The sequence below is a fragment of the Lissotriton helveticus genome, chromosome 5_1, assembly GCF_964261635.1.
Source record: "Lissotriton helveticus chromosome 5_1, aLisHel1.1, whole genome shotgun sequence".
Taxonomy (NCBI): Eukaryota; Metazoa; Chordata; class Amphibia; order Caudata; family Salamandridae; genus Lissotriton; species Lissotriton helveticus.
Genome location: NC_136065.1, coordinates 1,852,020,419 through 1,852,048,218, shown reverse-complemented (window position 1 = coordinate 1,852,048,218; position 27,800 = coordinate 1,852,020,419). Strand labels below are relative to the sequence as shown.

The following is a 27,800-nucleotide window of genomic DNA, read 5'->3' as shown; positions in this document are numbered from 1 at the left end:
GGACAGCTCTGAGGGCCTGGTGGGAGGCCAAACATGGTGCCCTGGAAGCTGCTACTGGAGAGGGAGACACACCGGAAAACGGGTTTTTGCCCAGTGAATTGCCAGTGAGGAAGCCAGGGTCTAGGACCGGCAGCGACCACTCCAGTAGGGTTATGTCTCCAGAGGAAATAGAGGAGAATCAGCGAGTTAGGGCCCATGAGATTGAGCTTTTGAAGCTCAGGGCGGAAGCCGATGAGAAGAGACTGCGCTTGGAAGTTGAGAAAGAGGCGCAGGAGAGAGCGGCGCAGGAGAGAAGGCAGGCGCTCGCTCTAGAGGAGAAGAAGCTCCAATTGGCTCATGAGAGGAGCATGAAGGAATTGGATTTCAAATATAAAGAGAGAGGGTCCAGTTCTAATGGTGGCAGCGCACAACCAGTACAGGCGGGTAAGGTATACATACCAAAGGATCTGGTACAGAATTATCAGAGGGGTGAGGATATTTATGCGTGGTTCAGAGCGTATGAACTTGCCTTAAAGATGAATGAGGTGCCTGAGAAGAATTGGGGAGCAGGATTGTGGAAGCATTTTGAGGCCTCTGGGAGGGATGTTTTGGCACCCTTAGAAGCAAAGGATGCTTTGTCCTACTCCGCCATGAAGGAGGCTTTATGCCTCAGGTATGGGCTCACTGCTGAACAGTACCGCCAGAAGTTTAGGAACTTCAAGAAGCTTGATTCAAGTACTTGGGTGGAGTGTGTGAGTATGTACACGCGTGCACTGGAAGGTTGGATGAAGGGCAGCAAAGTTACTGATTATGTGGGGTTGTGTCACTTGATTAGTAGGGAGCACTTAAGTAGTTTGTGTGTCCCAGAGCTGCGCCAGCATCTTTTGGATAGTAAGTTAACTGATCCCAGTGAGCTTGCTAAAGAGGCGGACCGGTGGACTAGCACCAGGGTCCACAAGGGGGTGGTAAGTACCCCAGCCAAAGGTGGACAGGGTCCCCAGCAAAAGAGTGGGGGGGACACGGGTAATCAAAAGGAGTCTTCTAAAGGGCCCCTAAGTAGTTCCCAAGAGAAGGTGTCTCAACCCCCCAAGTCTAAGAAGTCCTGGCCCCATAAGGGCCCGCAGGACAAGAAGACCCTCGCTTGCTATGCATGTAGGGAGGTGGGGCACATTGCTCCAAACTGTCCAAAGAAGAAATCTGCACCCACTGGTGCTCCAGCTCCAGCTCTGGCGATAGCCAGTGTAGCTTTGGGAGGGGATTTGATTTCTAGTGGGGAGGAGGGGTTAGCATTGATGACCCTTGTCTCTCTAGGAGACCGAGAGATGGCCCAGGAAACCTTGCTGCCCCAAAACACTAAGAAATACGGGCAGAAGGTAACCATCAATGGACAGGAGGTGGAGGCTCTGAGAGACACAGGGGCCAGCGTGACAGCTGTTAGGTGCCAGTGGGTGTCGGAAGAGCAAATTGTTCCCCAGGTACTCCGGCCTGTGGTGGCAGCTGACAGTTCAGTGCGCTACTGCAGGCTGGCGAAAGTTCCATTTGAATGGGGAGGAGTCTCCGGTATTTTGGAGATTGTAGTAAGTGATGCCTTGCCTGTAGATTGTCTATTAGGTAATGACCTGGAGAGCTCCCCCTGGAAAGAGGTGGAGCACAGGACTCACTTGGAGATGTTGGGTTTGCCTGCGTGGATCTGTGTGTCCACCCGTGCAATGACAGCAAGAGAGGGCGGTCTAACAGAGCTGGAGCCTGGGAAAATGGCCCAGGGACCTGCCAAGAGAGGAAGGGGTAGAGGGCGCGGGAAACCGGCCCCCACTGTTCCCACGGTCCAGGAGGAGGCAGACCCGGAAGGGGATGCCCTGGAACCTACAGGGGAGCAGGTGGCCGAACTAGGGGAATTGCCTGAGCTGTTCCAGTGGCAGCAAGAGGGTGGTCCCTCCAGGGAGGAATTCTGCCAGGCTCAGGAGTGCCCTTCTCTCATTGGTGTGCGGCAGCAGGCTGCCGACCAGGCCGCAGGCCTGGGGTCCAAGGAGCATTTGATCTATTGGGAGGATGACTTACTTTATAGTGAGCCCAAGTTCGCTGAGCCCGGCGCAGCCCGTGTGCTGGTGGTACCGGAGCGCTTCAGGAACTTCCTACTGGGTCTGGCTCATGACGTGCCTCTCGCAGGACATCTGGGGCAAGACAAGACCTATCACAGGCTTGTCACCCATTTCTACTGGCCCCAGATGAAGACGCACGTCTCTGCCTTTTGTAAGTCTTGTCAGACTTGTCAGGCCAGTGGCAAGAGTGGAGGGAAGCGCGTGGCCCCCCTCCAACCCTTTCCCGTGGTGAGCACCCCTTTTGAGCGGGTGGGCATTGACATCGTGGGGCCCCTGGATCCCAAGACAGCCCTAGGCAACAGGTTTATCCTGGTCTTGGTGGACCATGCCACTCGGTACCCGGAGGCCCTTCCGCTCAGGACAGTCACCGCCCCAGTGGTGGGCCGTGCCCTGATGGGGATCTTTTCCCGGGTGGGATTTCCGAAGGAGGTCGTTTCGGACCGCGGGACAAACTTCATTTCTAAATATATGAAGTCCCTGTGGAGTGAGTGTGGGGTGACATACAAATTCACCACTCCTTACCACCCTCAAGGAAATGGTTTGGTTGAGAGATTCAACCGCACATTGAAGGGCATGATTATGGGCCTGGAAGAGCCCATGAGGCGGAAATGGGATGTCTTGTTGCCATGCCTGTTGTTTGCCTACAGGGAGGTGCCTCAGAAATCATTAGGGTTCAGTCCCTTTGAGTTGCTGTATGGCCACCCTGTCAGAGGACCTCTGGCTCTGGTGAAGGAGGGGTGGGAGAAATCCCGTGGGAAAACCCCTCAGGATGTGTTCAGCTATGTGCTGGCCATTCGCAACCAGACCAAGCGCTTCAGGAAGCTCGCTCAAGAGAACCTGGAGGCTAGCCAGGAGGAAATGAAGAGGTGGTATGACCAGAACACTTCTCTGGTTGAGTTCCAACCTGGTCAGAAAGTGTGGGTGATGGCGCCAGTGGAGCCTTGTGCGCTCCGTGACAAGTGGTCTGGCCCATATGAGGTGGTGGAGCGCAAGAGCGAGGTTACCTATTTGGTTAACCTGAAGACTCCCAGGCAGCCCCTGAGAGTGCTACATGTGAACCGTCTCAAACCCCACTTTGAGAGGACTGAAGTAACTATGCTCATGGCTACGGATGTTGGAGGGGAGGAGGATAGTGATCCTCTCCCTGACCTCCTGGCAGTCAAGGAGCAAGATGGGTCAGTGGATGGTGTGGTCCTCTCCCCCACCCTGACCCCAGAACAGCAGGAGGACTGTCGCCAAGTCTTGGGTCAGTTCGCCCCACTGTTCTCCCTGACCCCAGGTGTCACCAAGTGGTGCGTCCACGACGTGGACACTGGAGACAGCATGCCTGTGAAACAGAAGTTTTACAGGGTGGCTGACAAGGTCAGAGCTAGCATCAAGGAAGAAGTTTCCAAGATGTTGGCGCTTGGGGTTATTGAGCCCTCCAGCAGCCCCTGGGCTAGCCCAGTGGTCTTAGTGCCTAAGAAAGCTGCTACCCCCGGTGGCCCCCCAGAACTTCGGTTCTGCGTGGACTACCGTGGGCTCAATGCGGTCACGAAGACTGACGCGCACCCCATCCCCAGAGCTGATGAGCTGGTGGATCGGTTGGGAGCTGCCCAGTACCTGAGTACTTTTGATTTGACTTCAGGGTACTGGCAGATTGCCTTAACTGACGGGGCAAAGGAGAGGTCAGCATTTTCAACGCCGGAAGGACACTTCCAGTTTCGTGTCATGCCCTTTGGGTTGAAAAATGCTCCCGCCACATTTCAGAGATTAGTCAACCAGGTACTGGCAGGGCTGGAGCAATTCAGCGCAGCCTACCTGGATGACATTGCAGTGTTCAGCTCCACTTGGGAGGAACACCTACAACACCTCACTGAAGTGTTGAAGGCTCTGCAGAAGGCAGGCCTCACTATCAAGGCCAGTAAATGCCAGATAGGGCAGGGATCTGTGGTGTACTTGGGACACCAGGTGGGGAGCGGCAAGGTGGTGCCCCTACAGGCAAAAATTGATACCATTCTGGCTTGGGAACCCCCCAAGACCCAGACTGAGGTGAGAGCCTTTCTAGGTCTCACCGGGTATTACAGACGGTTTGTCAAAGGCTATGGCACCATTGTGGCCCCTTTGACAGAGCTGACATCTAGGAATCAGCCCAGGAAAGTGAATTGGACTGAGGCCTGTCAAACTGCTTTTGACACCCTCAAAACTGCCATGTGCACAGCACCGGTGCTTAAGGCACCTGACTTTTCAAGTGAGTTCATTGTGCAAACTGACGCTTCAGAGCAAGGCGTGGGAGCAGTGCTCTCACAGATCAATGACGAGGGAGGAGACCAACCTGTGGCTTTCATTAGCCGGAGGCTGATCCCCAGGGAACAAAAATGGAGTGCCATTGAAAGAGAAGCTTTCGCTGTGGTCTGGGCTCTGAAGAAGCTGAGGCCCTACCTGTTTGGGACTCACTTCCGTGTTCAGACCGACCACAGGCCCCTCAGATGGTTAATGCAGATGAGGGGTGAGAATCCAAAATTGTTGAGGTGGTCCATTTCCCTACAGGGGATGGATTTTACGGTGGAGCACCGCCCTGGTACAGAACACGCCAATGCTGACGGTCTGTCCAGATTCTTCCGCCTTAGTGATGAGGACTCCCAAGAGGTTGGGTAGTTCTCCCCACTTTCAGCTGGAGGGGACACGTGTTAGACCTGACACCTTTTGGCGTGGTTCTTCCCCCATCTTTTTGCCTCTGACTCATGTGTTTTGATGCTGTGCTGGATTTCGTTTTTGCTGATTTAGATGTTTTGGACACTCTGCCACTGCTGATCAGTGTCAGAGTGTAAGTGCTCCTTCTGTAAATTGTGATATTGATTGAGTATACCTAATTGGCATATTTGTATCACCACGAAGTCCCTAGTAGAGGGCACTGTGTGTGCCAGGGCTGGTGATGACAAATGCTACTAGTGGGCCTGCAGCGCAGATTGCGCCACCCACATGAGTAGCTTTTAAAAGGTGACTCAGGCCTGCCAGCGCAGGGCCTGTGTGCAGTCAGTGACTGCCATGTCAGCCTGGCCAGTGTCCCCACTGGCTAGGCCTAATCCTTCCCTGTCTGTGCACATCAGTCACCCCTATGGAAGGCTCAAGGTACCCCCCTGGGCAGGGTGCAGTGTATGGATAAGGTAGAGCATGTGCTAGTGCAGGTACTATGCTCTGGTAGTGGGCTACAGCCATTTTGTGTGCTCACTGCTGTAAGGCTATCTTGCTCCATAGAGTAACATGGAGGGGGGCTGGGCCCATGTGATACCAGCCTATCTCCCCATAGGAACAAGATGGGACATAAGTGAAAGATATCCCTGGACTCAGAATTTAATGACACATCTTTTAGTGAAGGGTGTTTTTAAATCCTGGGTTGGAGAATAGCCCTTTTAGAAAGTGGCTATTCTCTTGTCTAAACCTTTCTGTGTGCCTGGGTTTGTGGAATGTCTGCCTGGTCTGGATGTGACAGGAAGGGGCTGCAGAGCCCCAGAGGAGAGGGTCGGAGCCATCCCGGGGATGAAAGGGCACATCTGCCTGCTTGGGAGGAGGGAGGAAGGAATGCCAGATAAGTGCTGGGCTGTGCCTGCCTACCTCCCCCACATTAGCTCTCTCCTGGTGGTCAACTGACCCCACTGGCCCTGAAGCTGACAGGAAGAAGAAAGCCAGAGACACCTCAGTGCTCCGCAACCCCCAGAACTGGTTTAGACTGGACCCAGGGCCTCCATGCACAAAGAACTTCAAAGACATTGGGGGGTATAAGGAAAGGACCCCTGTCTGCAGAGAATTAGATTCTGAAATTCTGCAAGCAAGAAGGAACCCTCGCTGGAAGGAGGACAGCTAGAGAACGGAAGGAAGACTGCCTTGCTGTGTGCTCTAAGGGCTGACCTGTTCTGCTGTCCACCTGGAAGCTAAGGAGAAGAAAGGGACTTTGCTGTGTGCTGTGACCCTGCCTACTTGAAACTGCCAAGACTCTGCTGTGTGCTGTGTCTACAACTGAATCTCCAAGGGCCTGAGAAGAGCTGGCTCCCTGTCTGCGACCCAGGAACATAAAGGTTGCCCAAGGACCACAAGAATCTGCTGTGTCCCCTGAAGCTGCTGTGGGCTGAAGAGATCGTGAAGCCCTGCTGTTTGCCTAACCGTCGGCCCTCTGTTTGGCTGGAGGGTGCTGCGCTGTGCATTGTCTGCCCAACCGGCTGCTGTGCCGTGCTGTGAGGTCGCCGTGTTCATCGACACGTGTTAGGTGCAGACTGAAGGTTTGTGAGCCTTCCCCGAGCAGAGCGCACTAAAACAACCTGTGCGCAGCTTCACCACCGCGACCCGGGGTCAGTAAACCCCCGACGAAGGGCCCCGTACCTTGCTGGTACCAACGCGACCGAAAACGAGCCCGCTGCTCTCCGATTGGCCGAGAGAGCCGGGCCCCCTCACCAAACGCCGCGACGGGATTGGCCCGTGCGGCGCAGCGTCATCACTGTTGCCGTGTGGTGATTGGCTAGGGCGAGGAGCGTCATCGCAGGCTTGACCCGGGAGCCGCACTGCCATAGGCTGACTCCCGGGTGCTGTGGAGGCTCGCCCGTTCTGCCGCGTCTGGATTGGCCCGCTCGACTGGAGGAGCCGAGAATTCACCGCGATCACCGCCGGGCCCGGGGAAGACTGACCTGACCTCGCCGAGGGACCTGAGAGAGTGCTCCAGCCCCCGGCCTGCCGTCTCTGCTCCCCGCTGCTCCCTGGAGAACCGAGAGCGGGCGGTGGAGCGTCCTGAGACCGGCCGGGCTGGAGCGCTAGTGAGCGCTCGCCACGAGGTGCGCCTGGAAGGGAATCCCCCCTCCCAACAGCATTGCGGTGAGACGCGCTAGAAGCGCGAAGGGTCCCTGACGCTAGGGGCCGGGTCCCGTTTACGTTATACAACATGGGCATGATTCTTGGCTCATTTTTGGGAGCGTTTCTAGCATAAAACATTGGCATGGTCCTTGGTTCGTTTTGAGAGCGAAGTGCATATAAATCAGTGGCCATATTCTTTTAAGTGCTGATTTGAGAGACTAGAGACTATTTTTATTTTTATGCTGAGAACTGCCTATTTACAAGACCTACTAAGAATTAAGTGCAACCTTGTTCTAAATGAAGTGTTTAACGTGCAACCTTTAAGTTAGAAGTGCTATCTGTTCTAAAGAAGTGATTATCATGCAACTGCTTCATTTACATGCTGAAACTAGATAAAGTTATATTTTATATATACTTACCTGTGTGGTCTCAGTTTGTGGTGGATTGGGAATTGCTGTTGTGTTAAGTGCAAATGTTATCCACATTGTCTCCGAGTTTAGCCTAGACTGCTCGCGCCATGCTACCTAGAGGGTGAGCAGGGGTTATCTCAGAGGGTTATTCCGTCGCCCTGACCGGAGCTAGGGGTCCCTACTTGGGCCAAGGTACTTACCTTTGCCAACCAGAGACTCCCGGTTCTAACAATCACCATATGGCAAAGTACAGAATCGAAAGATAACAAAGATATAGAAAAAGAAAAATACAACCTGAAAGAAAGATCGGCAGAAATGAGATACATGAACAAGGAGCCAAAAATCGCCACCACAAAGAGAATAATCAAGAAAGACAAAATGGCGACAGACAAATACCGGGAAAAAGCAGATAAATACCAATAACAAGACAAGCTAAAGCTGACGAGAGACAAACAAATCAATTGGGAATCGAATATCAACCAGCGAACAACATGCGGAGCAAAAAAGACAATGACATATGTCAAACAGCAAGACGCCCTAGACCACGAGGACCATTAAAGACAAAAAAATTCAAATCTCAGAGGAACCAGGAAAAATCAAGGGTGGGAAAGAATACACTAGGAAACAGGTATCGGAAAATGTGAGACGCATGGGCGAGGAACCAAAAAGAGCCCACAACAAGGAGGATAATCAAGAAAGTCAAAATGGTCCCAGACAAATATCGGGGAAAGTGGATAAATACCAATAACAAATTAAAGTAAAACGGACAAGGGACAAACAACTCATGTGGAAAACGAATAACAACCAGTAATCAACGTATGGAACGAAAAAACAAAGGCATATGCGAAGCGGCAAGACTCACTAAACCACGTGAAAACAACAGAGACAAAAATTCAAGTCCCAGAAGAGCCAGGAGCTGAAGAAGAATCCATCTGAGACTCAAGTTGGTTATCCAAAAAAGAGGAAAGATCAGCAGGTTCATCCAAAATCCGATAGCGGCCTTTGAAAGTGATACGAAGCTTGGATGGACCAGCAAAGAAAAAGGGAATATGCATGTCCAACAGACGTTTCCGCAGATTGAGAAATCCCTTCCTTCGAATTACAGTGTCTCTGGCAAAATCCTGGGAGATAGTAATCCGATGGCCCTCCCAAGACACCGACTTGACTTTCCTCGTATGGGCCAAAATCTGTTCCGAATGCTGATGGCGCAGTGGTTTAAGGATTACTGCTCTGGGAAAAGTGGAGTTTTTAGGCTTGAACGCAGGCACCCGATGAGCTCTCTCAATTTCAAAGTCTTTTTGAAAAGAGATTTGTAGGGTAGAAGGAATCCATTTGGAGAGGAAGTCGATCATTGAGGAAGCGGACTGCTCTGCATCTTCAGGAAGGCCAAAAATACGCAGGTTGCTCCTCCGATTACGATCCTCCTACTCTGTAAGATCTCTACGTAAGGCAGCCATCGAACGTTCTAGTTGGAGAAGAGATCTCGAATGCTGGTGAGAAGAGTCCTCCACTCCACTGATACGAGATTCAGCATTTGTAACTCTGACAGATAAGGCTTTAAATTCATTCCTGATAGCAGCCACCTCAACTTGCAATAAGTCGGTATTAGTTTTAGTAGACTGCGCAATATCATGGACGGCATTGAGACGCGTCAGAATGGCATCCAAAGTGGAGTTAGTATCCTTCTGAGCGGACTCCGGAGAGGGGGACTGCTGCTTAGAACGTTTCAAAGTCCCTTTAGAGTCTTTTGCCGTAGGGGAAGGCCCCAGGGTGTCCGCCATAGGAACAGGACACAGTAGACAGCTCAAAAACGCCACCACTAAAGGCGCTGGACACAAAGGAAATGAGCAAGGGCCAGGAATCAGACAAATATTAATTCACCAACTGTCACTGATAAAAAAACACCAGAAGTGTAGACTAGGGCTGAAACACCAGTGCACAAAATGGCAGAGCAAAGCAGCTGGAGTATAAAAAGAAGCGAAAAAGACCCTGAAGCGCCAAAAACAAAGTTCGGTATATTGCAGGCAACCTAGCAATCAGGTTACAAAGCACGAGCCCCTCAGGGAAGTCAGGGAGCCATCATAAAAAGGTCAACTGAGGTGAGAAAGGCAGTCAGTAATCCATAAAAAGTAGCCCGCAGAAATAGCGTCAGGTAGGCATAAAGCGACTGCAGAGGACCATCAAAATAAAAATTTAATAAATATCACCTCAAGATATGCGTCTGAGCATGTTGCGCTGAAAGGCGAGGGTCTCATCTCACAGAAAAAACGAGCGACGCCACGCCAAAACAAAATGGCGGCCGCTCACTGAAGTGCCGAGAATGAAGACTGCAGATGAAAGGAAAGGCAGTTCCAGGCGTCGGACACTGTGGCAGTAAACAGGGAAGCGTCCACGGCACCTTCCAACATCACATGGCAACAGAAGGAGATGAAATATTTACGAACGGGATCTTAAAAACGACCCGACCGTCTCCGTTTCCCTGGAGCTCAAGCGCGGCACGCCATGTCAAAGCGGCGCGCAAGCCACGCCCCTGATGCTCTTTATTCCTAAAGGAATTTTGGGTCCCCTTTTTGTTATGAGAACCCCAAACCAGGAAGACCGGATACGACAAAGTTAAAGGAGGTTTGGAATTTAAAAGTTATCTGAGCAGAATCTGACAGGAATTTTTGTAAAGAGGATGGACAAACATAAAACTGCATATTGATTTTTCATCCTCATTTTATTTATTGAAATTGCTCCCATAGCCTTCTAATCATGTTATACATAGAGTGCTTCTGAAATTGTCGAGAGCTTGAACTGCTCCCAGCTCTAATAACTCTCACCATGGCTGGCTACCTTTTAATGTGGGTGTCTTTCGCCCCTGGCCAAGAGGAAAATCGTTCTTTTGAAAATTGACCTAACTGGATGGCAAATCGTATTCATCAGTCGGCCCCAGGTTATGAAACTACCTCTCTCCAGTCAATCATCAAGTTGTTGTCCTTTAAACAATCTTTTATACATCAATAGTGTCTTCATGCTACGATGACCTTTGTGTGGTAAATACTTATTAATACATCACAGCCCCAGGACTAAGGCCCATTAATGATTGCTGCTCTGTGAGTCAACCATGTGTCCTGACATCTGGAAGCAAGGTCTCCATCACACGTTGCTGTACATATAAAAGATTGCTTACCCTTTAGGAACACGTTCCCTTTATTTCCCTCTGTTAACCATACAGTTGAACAAAACCATTATATAATCTTAAAGATAAGTTAACGATTAATGTTATTGTAATATTCTGATTAGTGGCTAACATCTCAATTGTGCTAATTGGCATTTTTATTTATTTATTTAAGGGTTTTGTAGAGCGCGTAGTAACCCTAGGGCATCCCAGCGCTGGAACCTGAGTTCGGGAGGGAGCAGCGGCGGAAGGGAGGGAGGGTTTATGGGGAAGAGAAGAGTTTTCAGTGCCTTCCTGAATTGAAGGAGGTTGGGTTTGGTTCTCAGTCTCCGGGGGAGACTGTTCCACTGTTTGGCAGTGTGTACCGAAAAACGACGTCCTCCAGACCGAGCTTTTTTTACCCTGGGAACGATAATAAAGTTCTCTTCGCTTGATCGAAGAGCTCTAGTCGCTTTATAGGGAACGATGAAATTTTTGAGGATTGGTGGTCCTTTGTTATTGAGAAGTTTGTGGGCAAGACAGAGGGCCTTGAAAGCGACCCTCTCTCTGACTGGAAGCCAGTGAAGGAGCTTCAGAGCTGGCTTAGCCGAGGATCTGGCTGGGGTGAGAGTGAGTAGGCGGGCCGCGGCGTTTTGGATTCTCTGCAGGGTGTTGAATGTGGCTTCCGGGGCGCCCAGGTAGATTGCATTGCTGTAATCTAGCTTTGCCAGGATGAGGCCCTGGATCAGAAGTTTCCGTGAAGCGGCAGGGAGCAGGGGGAAGACCTTCCTACATGCCCTGAGGAGTCCAAAGCAGATTCCTGCCGTCTTTTTTGCCTGAGTTCTGAAGCTCAGGTCCTTTTCGAGCACTGGCATTGTGATAAGGGTGTTATTTGTACTTTCTACTGACCCTTTATGTTGCTATTATTCAGCACCTCACTGTGCATAGTGCAATCAGGTCTTTTTGATAACTCATTCCAGTGCTACCTGTGGGCAGTTGTAGATAATGGGTGCATCACAAATGGATGTTTGTCTAAGCAGATGAAGCCGCAAAGAGGCCCTTTGAAGGCTGTGTGGACTTTCAGTATCCAGTCCATTTACAACTCCATGACCATAGTTTGTCTACACATTTACTCATAAGTTTGAAGTCATATGAAGTGCGAAAATATCAGTTAAGAAGAAGTGTAATGGGACCTAGGAACGAACCATAAAGAATATTGTGAAATCCAGGAGGAAGGGAGAGACTGCAAGCACTTAATGGAATCTGTTTCTTAAACAAAGGCAAACCACAAACACATTAATTACCTAAGTATTCTTTCTTGTCTTTTAAATAGACAATAGTAACCAAAATGAGCCCTTTCGTCTTATAGGACTAACTTTCCACTCCCGCTGTTGAATAGAAAACAGACAGTTTTCTTTAAATAACGCTCATCCACCAGGGTTTCCTCTTGGTGGCATGCTTCATTATTGGGTTCTTCCCACTCCGCTGCGGAATGGGGTGTGCTATGACCGACAGGTTTACGTGGGAGCACTTTTGAATGTACATTATAAAGGATGAGGGGACAAATAGGAGTGGGAGATTTTGTTTGTGGATAAACAAAAAGCACCTCGCTTAGTAGGAACACACATTCTTGCCTCTATCCAGCATGATTAAAAATAGGGAAAAGTTTGAAACTCATGGAATAACGTTTATGACCACGAATTTCTATGGTCTACATATTTCAAGCCTTACCCTAAGGCTTATCTTCAGGACCAAGGAATACTCCCTGATACCACTTCTGTCGAAATACTCAATTTTGAGTGCACTCTATTTTTAGAAAAAGTAAAAGAAGATTTGTTAGATGCCAAAATGAGGCTTTCTGAGCCCAAAACCTATTGTCACACTTTCGTCAAAGCTACTCCCTTGCTTTTTGGAGATAGCCCGCCCGTGTCTCCGAGGTTACCGCAGCGGAACAGGAGGAACCCACTGATGACGCATGCCACCAAGGGGGAACCCTAGTTGGTGAAGGTTATTTAAAGAAAACTGTCTGTTTTCTACCCAACACCTGGGTGGAAAGGTAGTTCTATAAGACGGACGGGCTCCTTTGGTTATTATACTACAAACAGGAGGCTGAGTCCTCTGTTTTTCCCCCTTTGACCTCTACAACCACCAATCAATCAGAATTTGTAACGCCAGCTAATCACCGCAAGGTTATCCAGGCACTGAGGGCCTTGCTGCTTTGGGTGGTTTCAGTGTAACAGCCAGGTCCTTTCCTGAATATAGAAGAGAAGATGAGGTCTGGAGGTGAAGGGAGAGGTTGTTACAGGACTTAGCAGTGAGGTAGGCGAAGGATCGTCCTCCACTTTTGCTTTGGCGGATGCAGAGAGTGAGAGGGAGGTGGAGCGCAGGTGTCTTTTTTTTATTTTTTATAATTCTTTTTATTGAATCAAAACATCAGCAAAAAAAAAAAGAACTCAATACAGAGGATCGTTCAAAATTGCAGACTACATCAGGGGGTTATAGGATAATCAATAAATACAAAGTTTTCAGGCTGTAGATGTGGATTTAATAGGTCTAATAGAGGGCAGTCGCCAGGATATAAAGGATCCGGGCGTGAAGATGTTCCCCCCGCCACGAGCCTAAGGAGTATCATTTTTGATACTTTAGAATATCTCAGCCCTCACGCCTTGGAGGGAACGCACGAGGAAGTTCCTGTGCATGGTTTACTTTCAAGTTGGTAACCCTCTCTTGTTCTCAGTCCCTTAGATGATAGTGGTACCTGAGAGCGTATCACCCACAAAGATGACTTTTTATATGTTGGTCCTGATGAATGCTAAGCTGATCTCTGGCTATCTGTAGCAGAAACATGTTGACCCCTAATTCTTGATAGGACTTTCCTGGCCCAAATTCACACGACCAGGGCAATGTCCGTCTTGCACTAACATTTTTAATGGAGTCAGAGCTACCTCTATATTAAATAATTTTTTTTCACTGGAGAGTAGCCAGCACTCCTTTTAATTCACGTCTCACTACTGTTGGATACTATCATATCTTCTTTTCAATAGGAGCCCAATGATGACAACTGGCAACCGACTTTTTGTTGGTGCCTGAGGGCTCTTTTCTTTAACACTGTGCATGTACCTGTCCAGTATTCCTACTTTGGGGGTGGAAAAAAGTTTTTTTCCCCTCTACGGGTTACCTACTGCTATTTATTTTTGCTTCTAATGTTACTCTTCTGTTGAGTTGTACTAATCAATAAATACAACTGAAAAGGAACTTCACTGGGATATGGGGGTCATCTAGAGCAGCATTTCTGGCTGGTGTACACATCTCTCCTCTGTGGCGATTGGCCCCAGACCAGCGACCACTTCCTCGGGCATCCCCTTGCAGGATACACAGTTTTCTCCCTAAACATGCACCAATCCAAAGTGCTTTCCCACGTCTCCAGGGTGGGTGGCTGCACCGCCCCCCTCAATTGAGCGATATTTCTTTTAGCCAACATAAAACCTAGTGTAGCCCATTGCGTCTGAGAAGTGTTTAAGTTAGAGGGTTCCCATATATTCAAGAGGCACCTCCTTGCCTCCGGGGACAGGGAGACCCCCAATACCTTGCTCATTGTGACATGCACTTTTTGCCAGTAAGCTGTAATATGTGTACATTCCCAGATGGTATGCATAAATGTACCTGTGAGACCACATTGTCGTTTCCATAGCCCTGTGCCTAACAATCCCATGTGTACCAGTCGGGGTCCCGTGATATAGATCCTATGTAGAATCTTAAGCTGGACTAATTTCAGGCGAGCTGGGATTGCAACCTCCCTAGGGGATGACACCGCTGTCTGCCAATCTTCATGGTCAAGCTCTATCCCATCCTACTCCCACCTGTCCCTCAACGCCTGAAGGGGATCTACCATATGGTTAATTAGCTTCTTATAAATTAATGAGATTGTCTTTCCGGGAAGGTGACCATCCCGTATCCTATCCTCTAATGGAGAGGCCTCTGGGGGCTCAACACCTCTGGGCAAAGTGGAGTGAAGCGAGTGCCGAACCTACACATAGCGGAAATATTCCGCATCTGTTAGTTCATATTCCTTCTGCATCTCCTCAAAGGATTTAACCCTCCCCATCCCCGATATATCCCCGACAGTGGAAATTCCTATAAGGTCCCACTTGTTGAAACCTTTTGTCATCCAGAGATTGCCAAGTTTCTCGGAGTCCCAACGCGGGGTGGCCAAAGGTAGTTTGTGCCTCCATCCCAGGGAACCCGTGGCATCATGCCAAATCTGAACTGCGTGTTTCGTTGGTCCTGTTAATGCCAGTTTCTTCGGTCGGGAGTACAGAGCCCTACTATATTTACCCCCTGGGAGGAGCCACCTATCCATGGCGTAGCCTGGGTCATCTACACAACCGTATGTACCGTGGTTGACCGCTGCCAGCTGGGAGGCCCAATAGTACCCCCTGATATCCAGGAGACTAATGCCCCCATCGTACCAACTGCGTGTTTATTTAGTGCGATTCGGGGCCTGTCATCCCACAGTAGACTCCTCTGAAGGCTCTCAATCTCACGGAAATAGCTGGCTGGCACAACATCCAAGGTATTCTTCAAGGCATAGAGAAATCGAGGCAGGGTCATCATTTTAAAGAGGGCCGCCCTACCCAGCAGCGAAATAGGAAGTTTCCTCCAGTTGGCAATGTCACTCTTGAGCCTCTGTAGAGGGGGAAGAAGATTCCGGGCATACCTAACCGAGGGGTCCAGTGAGATGAAAACTCCCCCTCAGTGTTAACCTGTATAGGGCAGTTTCGTGGGGGACTGGGGGATCTCCTCTCAGGACAAACAGTAAGGATTTCTCCCAGTTGATCGAGAGCCCCGAATATTTCCCAAAAGAGGTCAGGACATACAAAACCACAATAAGGGACTTACGGGGGAAGCCAAGTAAAGCAGTATATCGTCTGCATATAGTGATGTGCGATCCTCCCATCCGGGGGACCACCGCATTCCTCTGATCATTGGTTCCCAACGTAACCAGGCAGCAAGAGGCTCCAAGCCTAAAGAAAAGAGAAGGGGGGACAGCGGGCAACCCTGACGGGTGCCCCTACCAAGCGAAAACGGTGTTGAGACTCTGTTGTTTACCACCACTTGGGCGAGCGGCTCCGCGTACAGCAGAATTCGGCCATTCAGTCGTATCGAAGGCCATTGTTATGTCTAGCGACCCGATTATGGATGGCTCCCGCAGAGTGTGGACTCTATCTATCACCCGTGCAGTCTGTACAAGTTTAGGGCTCTGTTCCCATGTGGCATGAAGCCAGATTGATCGGGGTGTACCAGGCCGCTGATCACCTTCACCAGTCGGTTCGCCAGGAGCTTTGCTCAGCATTTAAGAGGGAGATAGGTCTATACGAGGCACAGTCTGTTCTAGCCTTGCCTTCCTTGTGGATCGTGACCACGGTAGCTATTCTCTGTTCCCTTGGTAGTATTCCATTGTCTCTGGATTCCACAAACATCGCTTTCAAGTAAGGTGCGAGTTTGTCCGGCCTGAGTTTGTAGAGCTCGATAGGAAGCCCATTGGGACCCAGTGCCTTCCCAGAATTTAGCGAATGGATTGCATGGGCAATTTTGTCCTTAGCGAGTGGGCTGTCCATATAGTCACGGTCTTCAGGGGAAAGACAGAGGAGCTTGATGTCACGGAGTAATACCTAGGAGTCAGTCTCCGAGTGAGGGGAGACAGACTTGTAAACTGTCTGAAAGTGGTCCGCAAACCTGTCCACTATTTCCTGTGGTTCAGTAAGTAATGGCCCCCCCCCCATTCGGAGCTCCGGGACAAGACGGCTCGCCCATTCTCTCCTGTCCAGCCATGCAATAAGTTTCCCAGCCTTATCCCCAAGTCATACAGCTTGCCCTGTTGTTCCCTGCTAAGAGCTTTAGGCCTGTCCGAGACCAGTGCCTTATAGTCGTGCTGCTTCAGGCTTAACAAATGAAGTTTAGCCTGCGTTATGCCCAGTTCCAACTCACCTTCCAACCTGCAAATTTCAGCCTCTAGCTCCACCACCTCCTTCTGCTTCTCCCTTTTAGAGCCTGCTATCAAGGACAGAGCCTGACCTATGATGACAGTTTTAAACGCCTCCCACAAGGACTGAGAAGAGGATACCGACCCTACATTATTGGTATAGTATTCGTCCAGTGTTTTAATGAGGTCTTTTTGAATCTTGGGATTACGCAGATACCAAGGGTTGATTGGGGACCACCCTCCCTGCAGTGCCCTGACTTACGACACGTGGACCCACAGTCTAGAGTGATCCGAGATGCCTCTAGCTAAGTGCCTGATTTCTGCTACGTATGATGTTTGCTCGGCAGGTACAAGGCAGTAGTCTAGTCTTGAGAGACTGTGGTGAGCCCAAGAGTGAAATGTATATTGTGTTTGATCCTGTGATGGAGCCTCCAACTATCAACTAGTCCCATTGCATCTATGAAGTCTGGTAGCCATTGCGCCGCCCGTCCCGTCTCTCGTGGGGGATGCCTGTCCAACATGCCAGAGACGACTGCGTTAAAGTTGCCTCCCAGGATTAAAAGCCCCTCTGGGACAGTGAGCAGTACCGCCCCCATTTCAGCGAATGTTGTGCTCTGTAGCCCTGGAGGAACATAGATAGATAGAAATGTTATGTGTCGGACTTCCCACATGCCCGTGACCCCTGTGTATCTGCCTCTATCGTCCTCCCAAGTGAAGGTCACTGCCAATGGAAACGTGTTTCGAATCAGAATGCCCACCCCCCTGGATCCCGAAGTAAACCCTAAGTGTGCAACCATTTTGTATCCCCCTCTATGCTTTGCATGAGCTGCCAATTAGATGTGTCTCCTGAAACAGGACCACGTCCGGAGCATGTCTCTTGACATACTGAAGAACCACACTCCCTTTGATCTTATCCCCCAAGCTGTTAACGTTCCAACGCAAAACCTTCACTTCCCTACCCCCATCGTCTACATGGTAAAGTTGAAAATCCTCCGCATTTTCTTTGTCAGGCCTATGTACTGTGCTGATGTAACCAACAAACCACCAAACAGGTGAGCCAAACACCCCTACCCAACACCCCCCCACCCGCTGCCCTGCCCTCTGGGATCCAAACTGCCTATCGAAAATTGCAGAGTGCCTGTCGCCCTAGAAAAATTCAAAGAAAGAGTTAAATTAGGGGGTAACAGGCCGTGAGCTCCATGCCCGCGCCCCAAACACAATCAATATCCCGTCCTTATAGCATTAGAAGTGTCAAACTGTAAATCAACTCGCAGCCTGCTTATTTTTAACGCAAAAGTCCCACCATCCCTCCCCAACGCCCCCCACAACAAGATTCCCCTCATGTGTGCAATCCGACTGTCCCCAAGGCCTCCACTTCAGGATGGCTGACTGTCCGCACTTTCACCAGCTCCACGATCCTCTGGGTCCTGATTCCCTCGATATTCAATCCATTCCGGCTGATCAAAAAACCAAGTTCATCCCTCCGCCTCGACAGCGGGCCGGGAACAACATCGAGTATTTCAAGCCACTTTCCCGCAGGTCACGTTTAACCGATAGGAAAGATCTCCTCTGCTTTTGCACTCTCTGTGTGAAGTCTGGGAAAAATGAGACAGTAGCATTCTCGTACCTGAGCGGGGCGTTGGCTCTCGAGTTTTGGAGGATCACATCTCTGTCTCGATAGTTCAGGACTCGGGCCAACATGGGCCGCGGGGGAGCGCCCGGCTTGGGATGGCTGCCCGGGACCCTGTGCGCCCTTTCTATCACAAAGCATTTACTGAGGCACTTGGGCTGCAGGTGCTTGAGAATTAGGTCCTCAGCAAACAGGTCAGGAACCTGTCCCTCTGATCTCTCTGGCACTCCTAGGATGCAGTACAAAGGCGGGCTGGGAGGCATCACCGTCAAGCCAGCCCTGCTACTGTGGGCCCCGGCTTCAAGGCCTCGTGCAGGCCCGCACTCTCCAATGGCCGGATCTCCGCGAGCCACAAACACCGGAGCAGGCTGGAGGGGTTCTGCTAGCCCGTAGGAGTCAGGGGCTGCGTAAAGGACTGCCAGATAATTGCTCAGGATCGTCGAAGGGGCACTCGGGCGGCGGAGCTCTTAAACTATGCGTCCATCTTCGGTCCGTGCTTAGCCGCGCCCCCGAGCGCAGGTGTCTTGAGTGTTGATGTAAGTACATGCAGCGGTTGATGAATTCTGGTTCTTGGTTGTGCAGGGCTTTATAGGTGTGGATCAGCATCTTGAATTGACATTTTTTCTGAAAGAGGAGCCAGTGTAGCTTTTTGAGGTGGGAGGTAATTTGGGTCCATTTGGAGAGGTTGAGGATGAGGTCTGGCTGCTGATGGTCTGCAGTCTCTTCAGGAGGTGAGTGGTGATTCCTGCGTAGAGTGTGTTTGGATAGTCGGCTGGTGATTAGGACTTGAGTGACAATTCGTCTGGTATTGACAGGGAGCCATTTCCAGAGCATGGAAAAGTGAGAAAGCAGGTGGAGGAGACTGTATTGATCTGGCTTTTCATGTTTAGCTTGCTGTCCATGATAATGCCAAGGTTACAGCCATGGTTGGTTGGAGTGGGCGATGGCCCTAGTTCAGAGGGCCACCAGGAGTCATTCCATGGGGTGATGTTGTTCCCGAAGATCAGAACTTCTATTTTGTCTGTGTTGAGTTTTAGGCAGTTGCTTCTCATCCAGTCAGCGACACCCATCATGCACCTACGGAAGTTATGGTGGAGGGGTCTTCTGATAGCGAGAGGATGAGATGGGTGTTTTCTGCTTAGAATATGATGCTTATTCTGTGGGATATGATAATGTTGGCCAAGGGAGTAATGTAGATGTTGATGTTGAACAGTATGGGGCCGAGGGATGAACCTTGAGGGACACCGCAGATGATGTTCTTGGATTCTGAGTTGAACCAGGTAGGCTGATTTTCTGGGTTCTTCCTGTGAGGCTGATTAGATTCCAATGTGATGAAGCCTCTTGATAGGGGTGTGATGGGATACGGTGTTGAATGCTGCTGAGAGGTCGTGGCGGATCAGGGCTACCGTTTCTCCCCAGTCAAGGAGGATTCTGATGATGTTTGTAGCAGCAATCAGAGCGTTTTCCACACTATGGTTGGTGCGGAATCCGTATTGGGAGGTGTCTAGCAGCTTCTTGTTCTACAGGTGTTCCATGAGTTGGTGGTTGATGGCTTTTTTAGGACCTTGATCGGAAGGTAGTTTGTGAGTTCCATGTGGCTTGCGAACGGGTTCGTGAGAAGGGGTTTGACTGCTGCGTGTTTCGATTCTTCGGGAAAGGTGGCTGTGGTGATGGATGAGTTGAAGATGACTCACTCACTGCTGATGTTCTTGCTTCCCCGGTTGAAGATGTGGTGGGGCTGGGAATCTGTGGGTGATCCTGAGTAGAAGGGGTTCATTATTGCTGAGCTGGTTCCAGACGGTGAGTAGATGGTCGAGGCTCTAATCTGTGGGAATAAGTAGGCTGTATCGGTCGGAGGCAGTTGGTTGGGGTTAGACGTTTTTGTAGATGGTGGGGATCTTGTCGTGGAAGAAGTCCGTCACAGTCCTGCAAAGTTCCTGGGAAGGGGTGATGGTGTTTTTGGTGGCTGTGTGGTCTAAGAACTCTGACAATGTTGAAAAGTTCTTTTCTGTGCTTAGAGCTGGCTGGAAACTCCTTCTCATCTCTTTCAGGTGTTGGTGGTATTGGTTGAGGGTAGTCTTGATGGAGGCTCGGTGTGTGGGAATCTTACTGGTGCGCCATTTTCTTTCCAGTCGCTTCCAATTGCCTTTCTATGTTTTTAGTTCTGTGGTGTACCTGCTGGCCTGTTTGGTCGATCTCTTGAGTTTGGTGGACTTGACGGGCGTGACTCTGTCGGCACAGTCGGTGATCCAGGCTGATACGTTCTTGGCAGCCTGTTCTAGGTTGGTTGTGGTGTCACGGTGGGTGGTGTTGAGGGTATTGGTTCATTGGTTCTTTGAAACTTTGTTCCAGCTGCAGTATGAGGTGTTGGGCGGCTTGGTGGTGGTGCCGGGGATCCTGTGATCGTGAAGTGAATGATGGTGAGGTCTGTACAGGTGAACTCAGTGACATGAATGTACTTGAGTGTCGCTGGCCGTAAAGAAGGGGTCAAGCATGTGCCCTGCGTTGTATGTGGGGTTGGTGAACAGTTGGGTGAGGCCGATGCTGTTCATGCTTTCGAGGAGGTAGGCAATATTGGTGTTATTGAAGTCGGCGATGTAGAAATTGAGGTCTTTGAGGAAGATTTAGTGTTTGGAGGCGAAGGCAAGCAGGGTGATAAAGTCTGGGATGGCGTTGCAGAAAGTTTGAAGTGAGGTGTTCAATGATTGGGGTGGTGTAGTCTGTGGTGGTGGTGCAGTGGATCGTTTCTATGTGGATGATGGTGATTCTGTGTTTATTGATGCAGTCCCGGTGTGCTATCTTGTAGCCGTTGGGAGTTGACGTGGCGAGGTCGGAAGTGGGGTTGAGCCAGGTCTCAGTGAGGAAGATAACATCGGGGGGAGGGAGGAGGTTGTGTCTCAGATCTCGGTGGTGTAATTGCAGAGAGATCATGCATTGAGTAGGAGGCAGTGGAGTTGTTCTGTGGCAGTCCTGGTTGGCTTGGTCAGTGAGTTGGTGCCCAGCATGAGTGCAGGTTCCCTGATGTTGCAGGAGAATAGGCACTGCAGGCAAAAGAAAGGTCCTGCCGTTGATCGCGGAGAAGTGCGGCAGCAGCTGTTGCAGAGGCTGGGGTCAAGGGATCAGAGCTCAGCAGCAGTTTACCTACGTGTAGCTCAAGGGCTAGGGTTCCTGCTGCTGGGCATGGACGGTTGCAGTCGGGCTTGCCGTTGCGCTGCAGACTCCATTAATTGGGTCCTGGGGGTGAGGATGAGGCACTGGGTGGCTGGAAGCAGGAGCTGCGAAACGGGTAGGAAAGTGAGCTGCGGAATACCACGAAATATAGAAGAAAATACAAGTGTACAAAGGAGAGTGAAAGAGTCTGGGAGATCTGCTGATCGGGTAGCAAGGGGTGGGGGCTGGCTCAGCGACCTGCTCAATGGTCGCCTAGCAGCCTCCATTAATTATGTCCTAAAATGAGGGGGGGGTCCTGGGTGGCAGGAAGTGGGAGCTGCAAAATGGGCTGAGTAGCGAGAGGCAAAGTGGGCCTGCTCACAGAAAACAAACCATGAAGTACAGAAGAAAATACAGGGGTACAATGGGAGAGTGGACAAAATAACGACAGGAAGTAAGGCTAATAAAATAAAATAAGCTGAAAAAACAAAAGGATTAATAAGGAAATACGGATAAAGATTAAACAGTAGGATAAATGACAATAAAATTAACAGATCTTATTACAATGTGGCAGAAACAAGCACGCTAGCAGAGAGAGACCTGAGCGGCAGAGTCAGGGAGACCTGCTGAACAGGCAGTAAGGGTGGGGAGCTGGCTCAGGGACCTGTTTAATTCACAATAGTACTATTATCTTTTACTTAGACTATTATATTTTTTAATTCCATTTTCTCTTTATACATTTATGTGTGATGTTTTCTCTTTTCAGAGACCAGTGCCAAAAGCAGCGATGGGGTGCAGTGCGCATTTGAGGAGGTGGCTGAGAAAATCATGCAGACACCAGGATTATGGGAGACCGATTCACAAACCAGCGGTGTCTTCTTGGCAAGACCAACAAAAGAACCGAAAGGAACATGTGGCGGATACTGTACATTGGCTTAAGGGTTTTAGATCAACATTCGGTAGGCAAGTGATTCTCATTCCGCAGATCATTGAAGAGCCTCTCAGTTTAGGATCGGATGGGCCATTGTGCTGGACCAAGAGAACTAAAGATTTTAAGATTTTTTTTACCAAGATTAATTTTAATCTCAAGTAAGCAAAATTGCTGTTTTAGGCCACCATTGATGATGTGGCTGGTGATCTAAACCTTTTGGTACTGTTGTTAAAATTGATTCCTTGTTTATGAGCATCTGTGATATGCTCCTGTATGTAAGTTCCATGCACCCAAGCAAAGGATGGCCCAAATATCTGAGCACAAGTTTCATCACCATTTAAGTAACGTGCGCACAAGCCATGGCTAATAACAAATTAGCCAAGCATTACACACTGTTTTAGGGACACAGAAATGGTAGAAACGCACTGTACAAATGCCTGACGCAGCACAATGCCATGTAACAGTGGAGTGCACTTTGATGCTTGGTGGGAAGTATAGTGAAAAACTTTTAGCTGGGATCAAAGCCCAGCGATCGAGTCGCTTGAAGAATAACCCTTCGAGTGGAGCGTCCTGTACGGATCAGGGAACATTTACTACACCTTTTGTCAGTCCTTCGTATAGCCTAGGATGCATGGTGGCACCTACTTCTTAAAGATGCCTCGTAGACAGAGCGAGATAGCACGGAATCCATGGATTCCGAAGCAACTAAATGCAGTTCCTCTAGTTTTCTTGGCAAGTGAAGACCCCCTGTTGACTTTTGAGATGTACTGCACTGTGCCATAGCTGTGATTGACAGGTGTCCTGCGATAGCTTTAATACCATTAATAATACTGCTCGACGTGTGCTCAATCCTACATCTTTGCTTTTGCTCTTTCACTCTGCAGGATGTCTGCTTGAGCAGCTTCTCAGCAAAGCTCTGCTGGCTCCCCCTGAAGGTGCCATTGTGTTCGGTGTTACATAACTCCATCAACAATGCGTTATTTTTACATTGTGCTGTAGCTGCTGTTCTGTCTCTTGGCTGGGACAGGAAGGTTGGTAGCCAAGACAAAAACACTCTGAAGATTGCTTCATGTTCTTATTTACATGCTTCTGTTTTAATAATGTTCGAGTTGTTATTCTTTTTCTTTCTAATTAAAGCAATTCCTTTAATCCTGAAGGGTTTGGGAAATCACCTCTGAAGGAAAAATATGGAGCAAATGTGGGTTTGTGCTACTCATTTCAGTCAAATGTAGGGCGTGGGAGCAGGGCTTGCTATCCTGTTACCCAGAAGACTCATGGATTGTCTTTTCAATAAGCATTCACTCACATATGTATATGCACAACGTACACAGGGTAAATGTATGCATGTGTCAATGTTCAGCAAACGTACGCTTGCACATGCTGACTTTTTTGTTCATTTCCTCTGAGGTAAAATATTTCCCCACGTGGTGAAACCTCTTCCCTCACACACAACCAGTTTGGAAGTTGTTCCTTCCAGTTCCCATGGTGGATTCAGATTTAAGCCTGCGCGGACAGGAGTACATCTCCAACCTCATGCAGGTTGGGAAGAGCCTGAACAGGTTTTTGAACAGCCACAACTTTTCCATACAATAGCCACTCTTTGCCGTTGACACGGTCAGTGTAGTATTACTTGTGAGCCATTCAGTTTACGAATGTAAATGATGTTTTGGCAATTCCTGGGAAGTCAATTTAGTTTGATAAATCCAGACAATTGTGGAACTATAGCTTTGCGAATAAGGCCTGTGTGATTAATCTAGCAGGACACACGTTTTGGCAAATGGGTAAGCTTGATAAGAAAAGGTGCGTTTTTTTGGTACCAAACTTCCAAATTAGCTACTTGATCATATCAGTCCCTCCTCATATAATGCTTACAACAAATTAGATGTATGCAAACACCTAAATAATAGACAATATTGTGTAACTGAAGATTGATGCTCATTAGGAAATCTAGCAGTTGCTACAGTATGTACAAATAAGAGGGAGGCTTTTGAAACGTATTGATAGCTGTTTATTGAGGTCTGATCTAGCAATGTATGGATGAATTACATGACTGGGTGTCAATCTACAGTGAGAAAGACATAAATGAAGAAATGAAACTGTCTTCATCCATGATATTACCTTTTTAAAAAGCAGTCTTTTTCAGTGCATATTGATTATCTTCCTATTTAAAGCTTATTCAAGACAAAGATTGTCCAAGCAATCAGAAACTATCATTAATCTAAAAAACAAACCATTGATAGCTTAACTTTTTGTACCAGATCCCCTTTTGATAATATTTGCTTCTGGTCTCCTGCTAACTCCACACCAAGAGGGGTGGTCACAGCCACCAGGTTTTAGGGTTGCTTATGTGTGACATTTCCATGATTTTAGGGCACTAACGAGTGGCATTAAGTGAACAAATATGTGACACTTGGGAGTGATATTTTCTAGCGAGTACAAGGACACACCATTTACAAACATTAAAGATGAACTCTAAGGTACAAGCAGGATGTTAATTCAATGGTTAGAGAAGTGGTCCTTTAATCGTCTTTCTGTTTTCATAATTCATTTATAAAATTATTTTTTATACTTATAAGACAACAGAAGCTTTCTAGTTGCAAGCCTGGCAACTCCGCTGTGTGTACCACACATTTATTCTCTGTGTGAAATAGTCAATCTGAAGTATAAAGAAAAATATGTCTGTGGTTATTAGTGTAACTAATTGGAAGGGTGGCCTAGTGGGTTAATGCACATGCTGCAGAGATCAGTCAAGCAAACTTCAGTGCAGAGAGACATATAGAGTGTGTGTGTGTGGCTCACCTGACTAGACTTGCATTCCAGGAGTGCCTGGGGAGTGTGTGCGCCTGGCTGAGCACTTGTCTTAAGAGTGTCTTCCAGGACGCGGGGAATCGGGCTTCTGCAGCAGCAAACCGGCTGTGCAGTTGACGTAGGCTAAGCAAGTAAGGTCTGGGGTGAGGGTCGGGAGAGCAAAGAGCGGGGAGAGCCGTTCCATAGTGCCTATAAACCTCCTTCTCTGTGCCCGCCTTCTCCTGCTGCCGGCTCTGGCCAGTGAGTCTGTGTCCATTGGTGACGAGGCAAGGTGGGACTTTAGGGCACAGTATAGTGATGGTGCCAAGTTATTGGTCTTTTGTCAGTGAATGGGGAGTTTTCCAGGTGGCAAGATTTTAGTTTGCCTCAAGAGATGTAAATACTTGCCCAGTTCCTGCTGTTCTGCTAGGTTGGCTGTTAACTCTCGGCTGTGTGTTTTATCCTACTTTTGCCCACGGTCTTGTTCCAGCTTTTGCTCCTCACTGCCATGCCTGCTTTTGTCGCTCTGCTACACTCAAGCCGCTATTTTTAAAATGTCTAATCTGTAGTGGTCTAGTTGCATGGTGAGTGCCACCTTAGACCCTTGGCCCAGAAGGGCCTTTTCACATTGTAGCAACCGCTGGCCACGCATGGCCAAAGGGTATAAATAAACAGGCGGAGGTCGCTCGTGACTTCCGGCCCACCGATTGTAACAAGTGTGTGGTGTCAATTATTGCGCAGCGCCCTCGCTAGGCCCTAACGCTCTGGCGCGCCACTATTACATAATCGTCATTCAGATGCACACTTTCAAGAACAACACCGGATTCATGGCTTCCAAATGTTAGTGAGTTTATGGCTTATGTTTTATTTTTTATCATTTATTTAAAAACATTTTCGACAGTACAATTGTTCCGCAAGCTTTCATTTGATCGCCGAAAAATGAATTATTAATGCTACCCTGCTGTAAGAGACCTGTTAATAAAATGTGAGAGATGTCTATTAAGAACACTGAAAGGACAAAACCCCAGCACAGTCTTGGGATGAAATGGTCGCATGTTTCTGAAATTCACTTTGACTCAGTGAAAAAACACTAATGCCCTCTGAATATTGCCTTGTGAGTGGCTCTGCGGAATCTGCTCAGCCAGCGTGTTCGAGGCCCTCCTCCACCCGCAGGCACCCGCCTGCGCCTCATCCCTGGTGTCTAGTGGGCTGCTGGTAAGCATTCCTAGACTCGTGTATTTGTACCTTGTTTTGATTGTGCCTTGCTTTTACTGTGCTGCTACTGCGATCGTTTTTCATTTTGTGCCTTTTTTGTGCCATTTTCGCACCTTGTGCGCTCCCCTTGCCGGCTCTTCCTGAGCCGCGCTCAGCCTTCCTGCAGCTGCGTCCCTGTGGCCCCGCCGCCCTCGTGCCCCCATTCGTTTTCCCCTCCCGCCTCGCAGCTGCTCCTCCCTTCTTAATGGCGGTCGCTGCAAGACCGCGCCGCTGACGCGCCAGAGGCAAGCCCGTCTGCGCCTGGACCGTGCCCAGTGCCAGTCCCCCTGGCCCGTGGCCCCCCACACCCTCAGATGCCATTACACCACCAACGACCTCCACGCCCTCAACCCAGGACGCTCTTCCACCTGTTTCCAGTCCTCCCCCAGGACCACCAAAGGACCCTTTGCCTGCCAAGCCTTCTACTTCACCTGCACCTTAAAGCACCACAACAGACCTGCCAACAACCACCTGAGCTGCATTCTACTCAACACACGCTCCATCCACAAACGCGCCATCGAACTTTGGGACCTGCTGACCTCCACGTCACCGAACATCGCCTTCCTCACCGAAACCTGGACAAGCTCGGCCTCTGAACCCGACATTGCCATTGCCATCCCTGAAGGCTACAAGATCACCAGGAGAAACCGCTCCAATAAACCAGGAGGAGGAATCGCCATAGTACACAAAAAGAACCATCAAAGTCTCGACCAGCACCCACGACACCCTCAACTCCACCGAACAACTCCACTTCAACATCTACGTCAACGCCAACACCACCCTCAAAGGAACACTGATCTACAGACCCCCAGGCCCCCGAGCACAATTCTGCTACACCATCGCCGACATCGTCAGCGCCCAGGCCCTCGCCTCAGCGGTTTACATCCTCCTCGGCGATCTGAACTTCCACCTAGAAAACAACAACGACGTCCGCACCAACCACCTGCTGGACAACCTCGCTAACCTCGGCTTCAAACAACTCACACCGCAGGCCACACACTCGACCCCATCTTCGCTGCCAACAGCCACGTCTCCTTCAGCCACACCACCAAACTCGACTGGACAGACCATCACTGCATCCACTTCTCCTACCAGAAACCACCTACTCGCCACCACCGCACACAACCCCCCCGACGCAACTGGAGCAAAGTCTCAACAGAACAACTGATCTCCAACCTCGCCCAGACCACACCGCCAGGAACCTCGGACCCCGACACAGCCGCCACCGACCTGCATCGCTGGTTAGCAGACTGCGCCAAAACCCTCGCGCCGCTCAAAAAGTCCTCAAACACCCTGCACAGCGCCAAGGCCAGCTGGTTCACCCCTGATCTACAGAACTCCAAACGAGAACGCCGCAAAAGAGAGAAGGCCTGGCACATGGATCCTACCGAACCCAACCACATCGCACTCAGAGTCCATCCGCAAGCATCACCAACTGATCCGCACCGCCAAAAGAACCCACTTCAAAAACCGCATAGACAACAACGCCCACAACAGTAAAGAACTCTTTGGCATCGTCAGAGAACTCTCAAACCCCAGGACCATCTCCAACGAACCCCCTCCTTCACAAGATCTCTGCAACTTCCTCGCCACCCACTTCCGCCGCAAGATACAAGA

General features: G+C 49.5%; 1 protein-coding gene across 1 annotated transcript in view; it reads left to right on the top strand.

The window, feature by feature from the left end:
* Positions 1-25,642, top strand: part of LOC144755905 (ras-related protein Rab-18-B-like) — a 473,688-nt gene extending 448,046 nt beyond the window's left edge. The window contains exon 7 of the mRNA XM_078645291.1: positions 21,978-25,642. Coding sequence (XP_078501417.1) covers positions 21,978-22,150 — 173 coding nt within the window. The 3' untranslated portion in view covers positions 22,151-25,642. The remainder of the gene's footprint in view (positions 1-21,977) is intronic.
* The last annotated feature ends 2,158 nt before the right edge of the window (positions 25,643-27,800 follow it).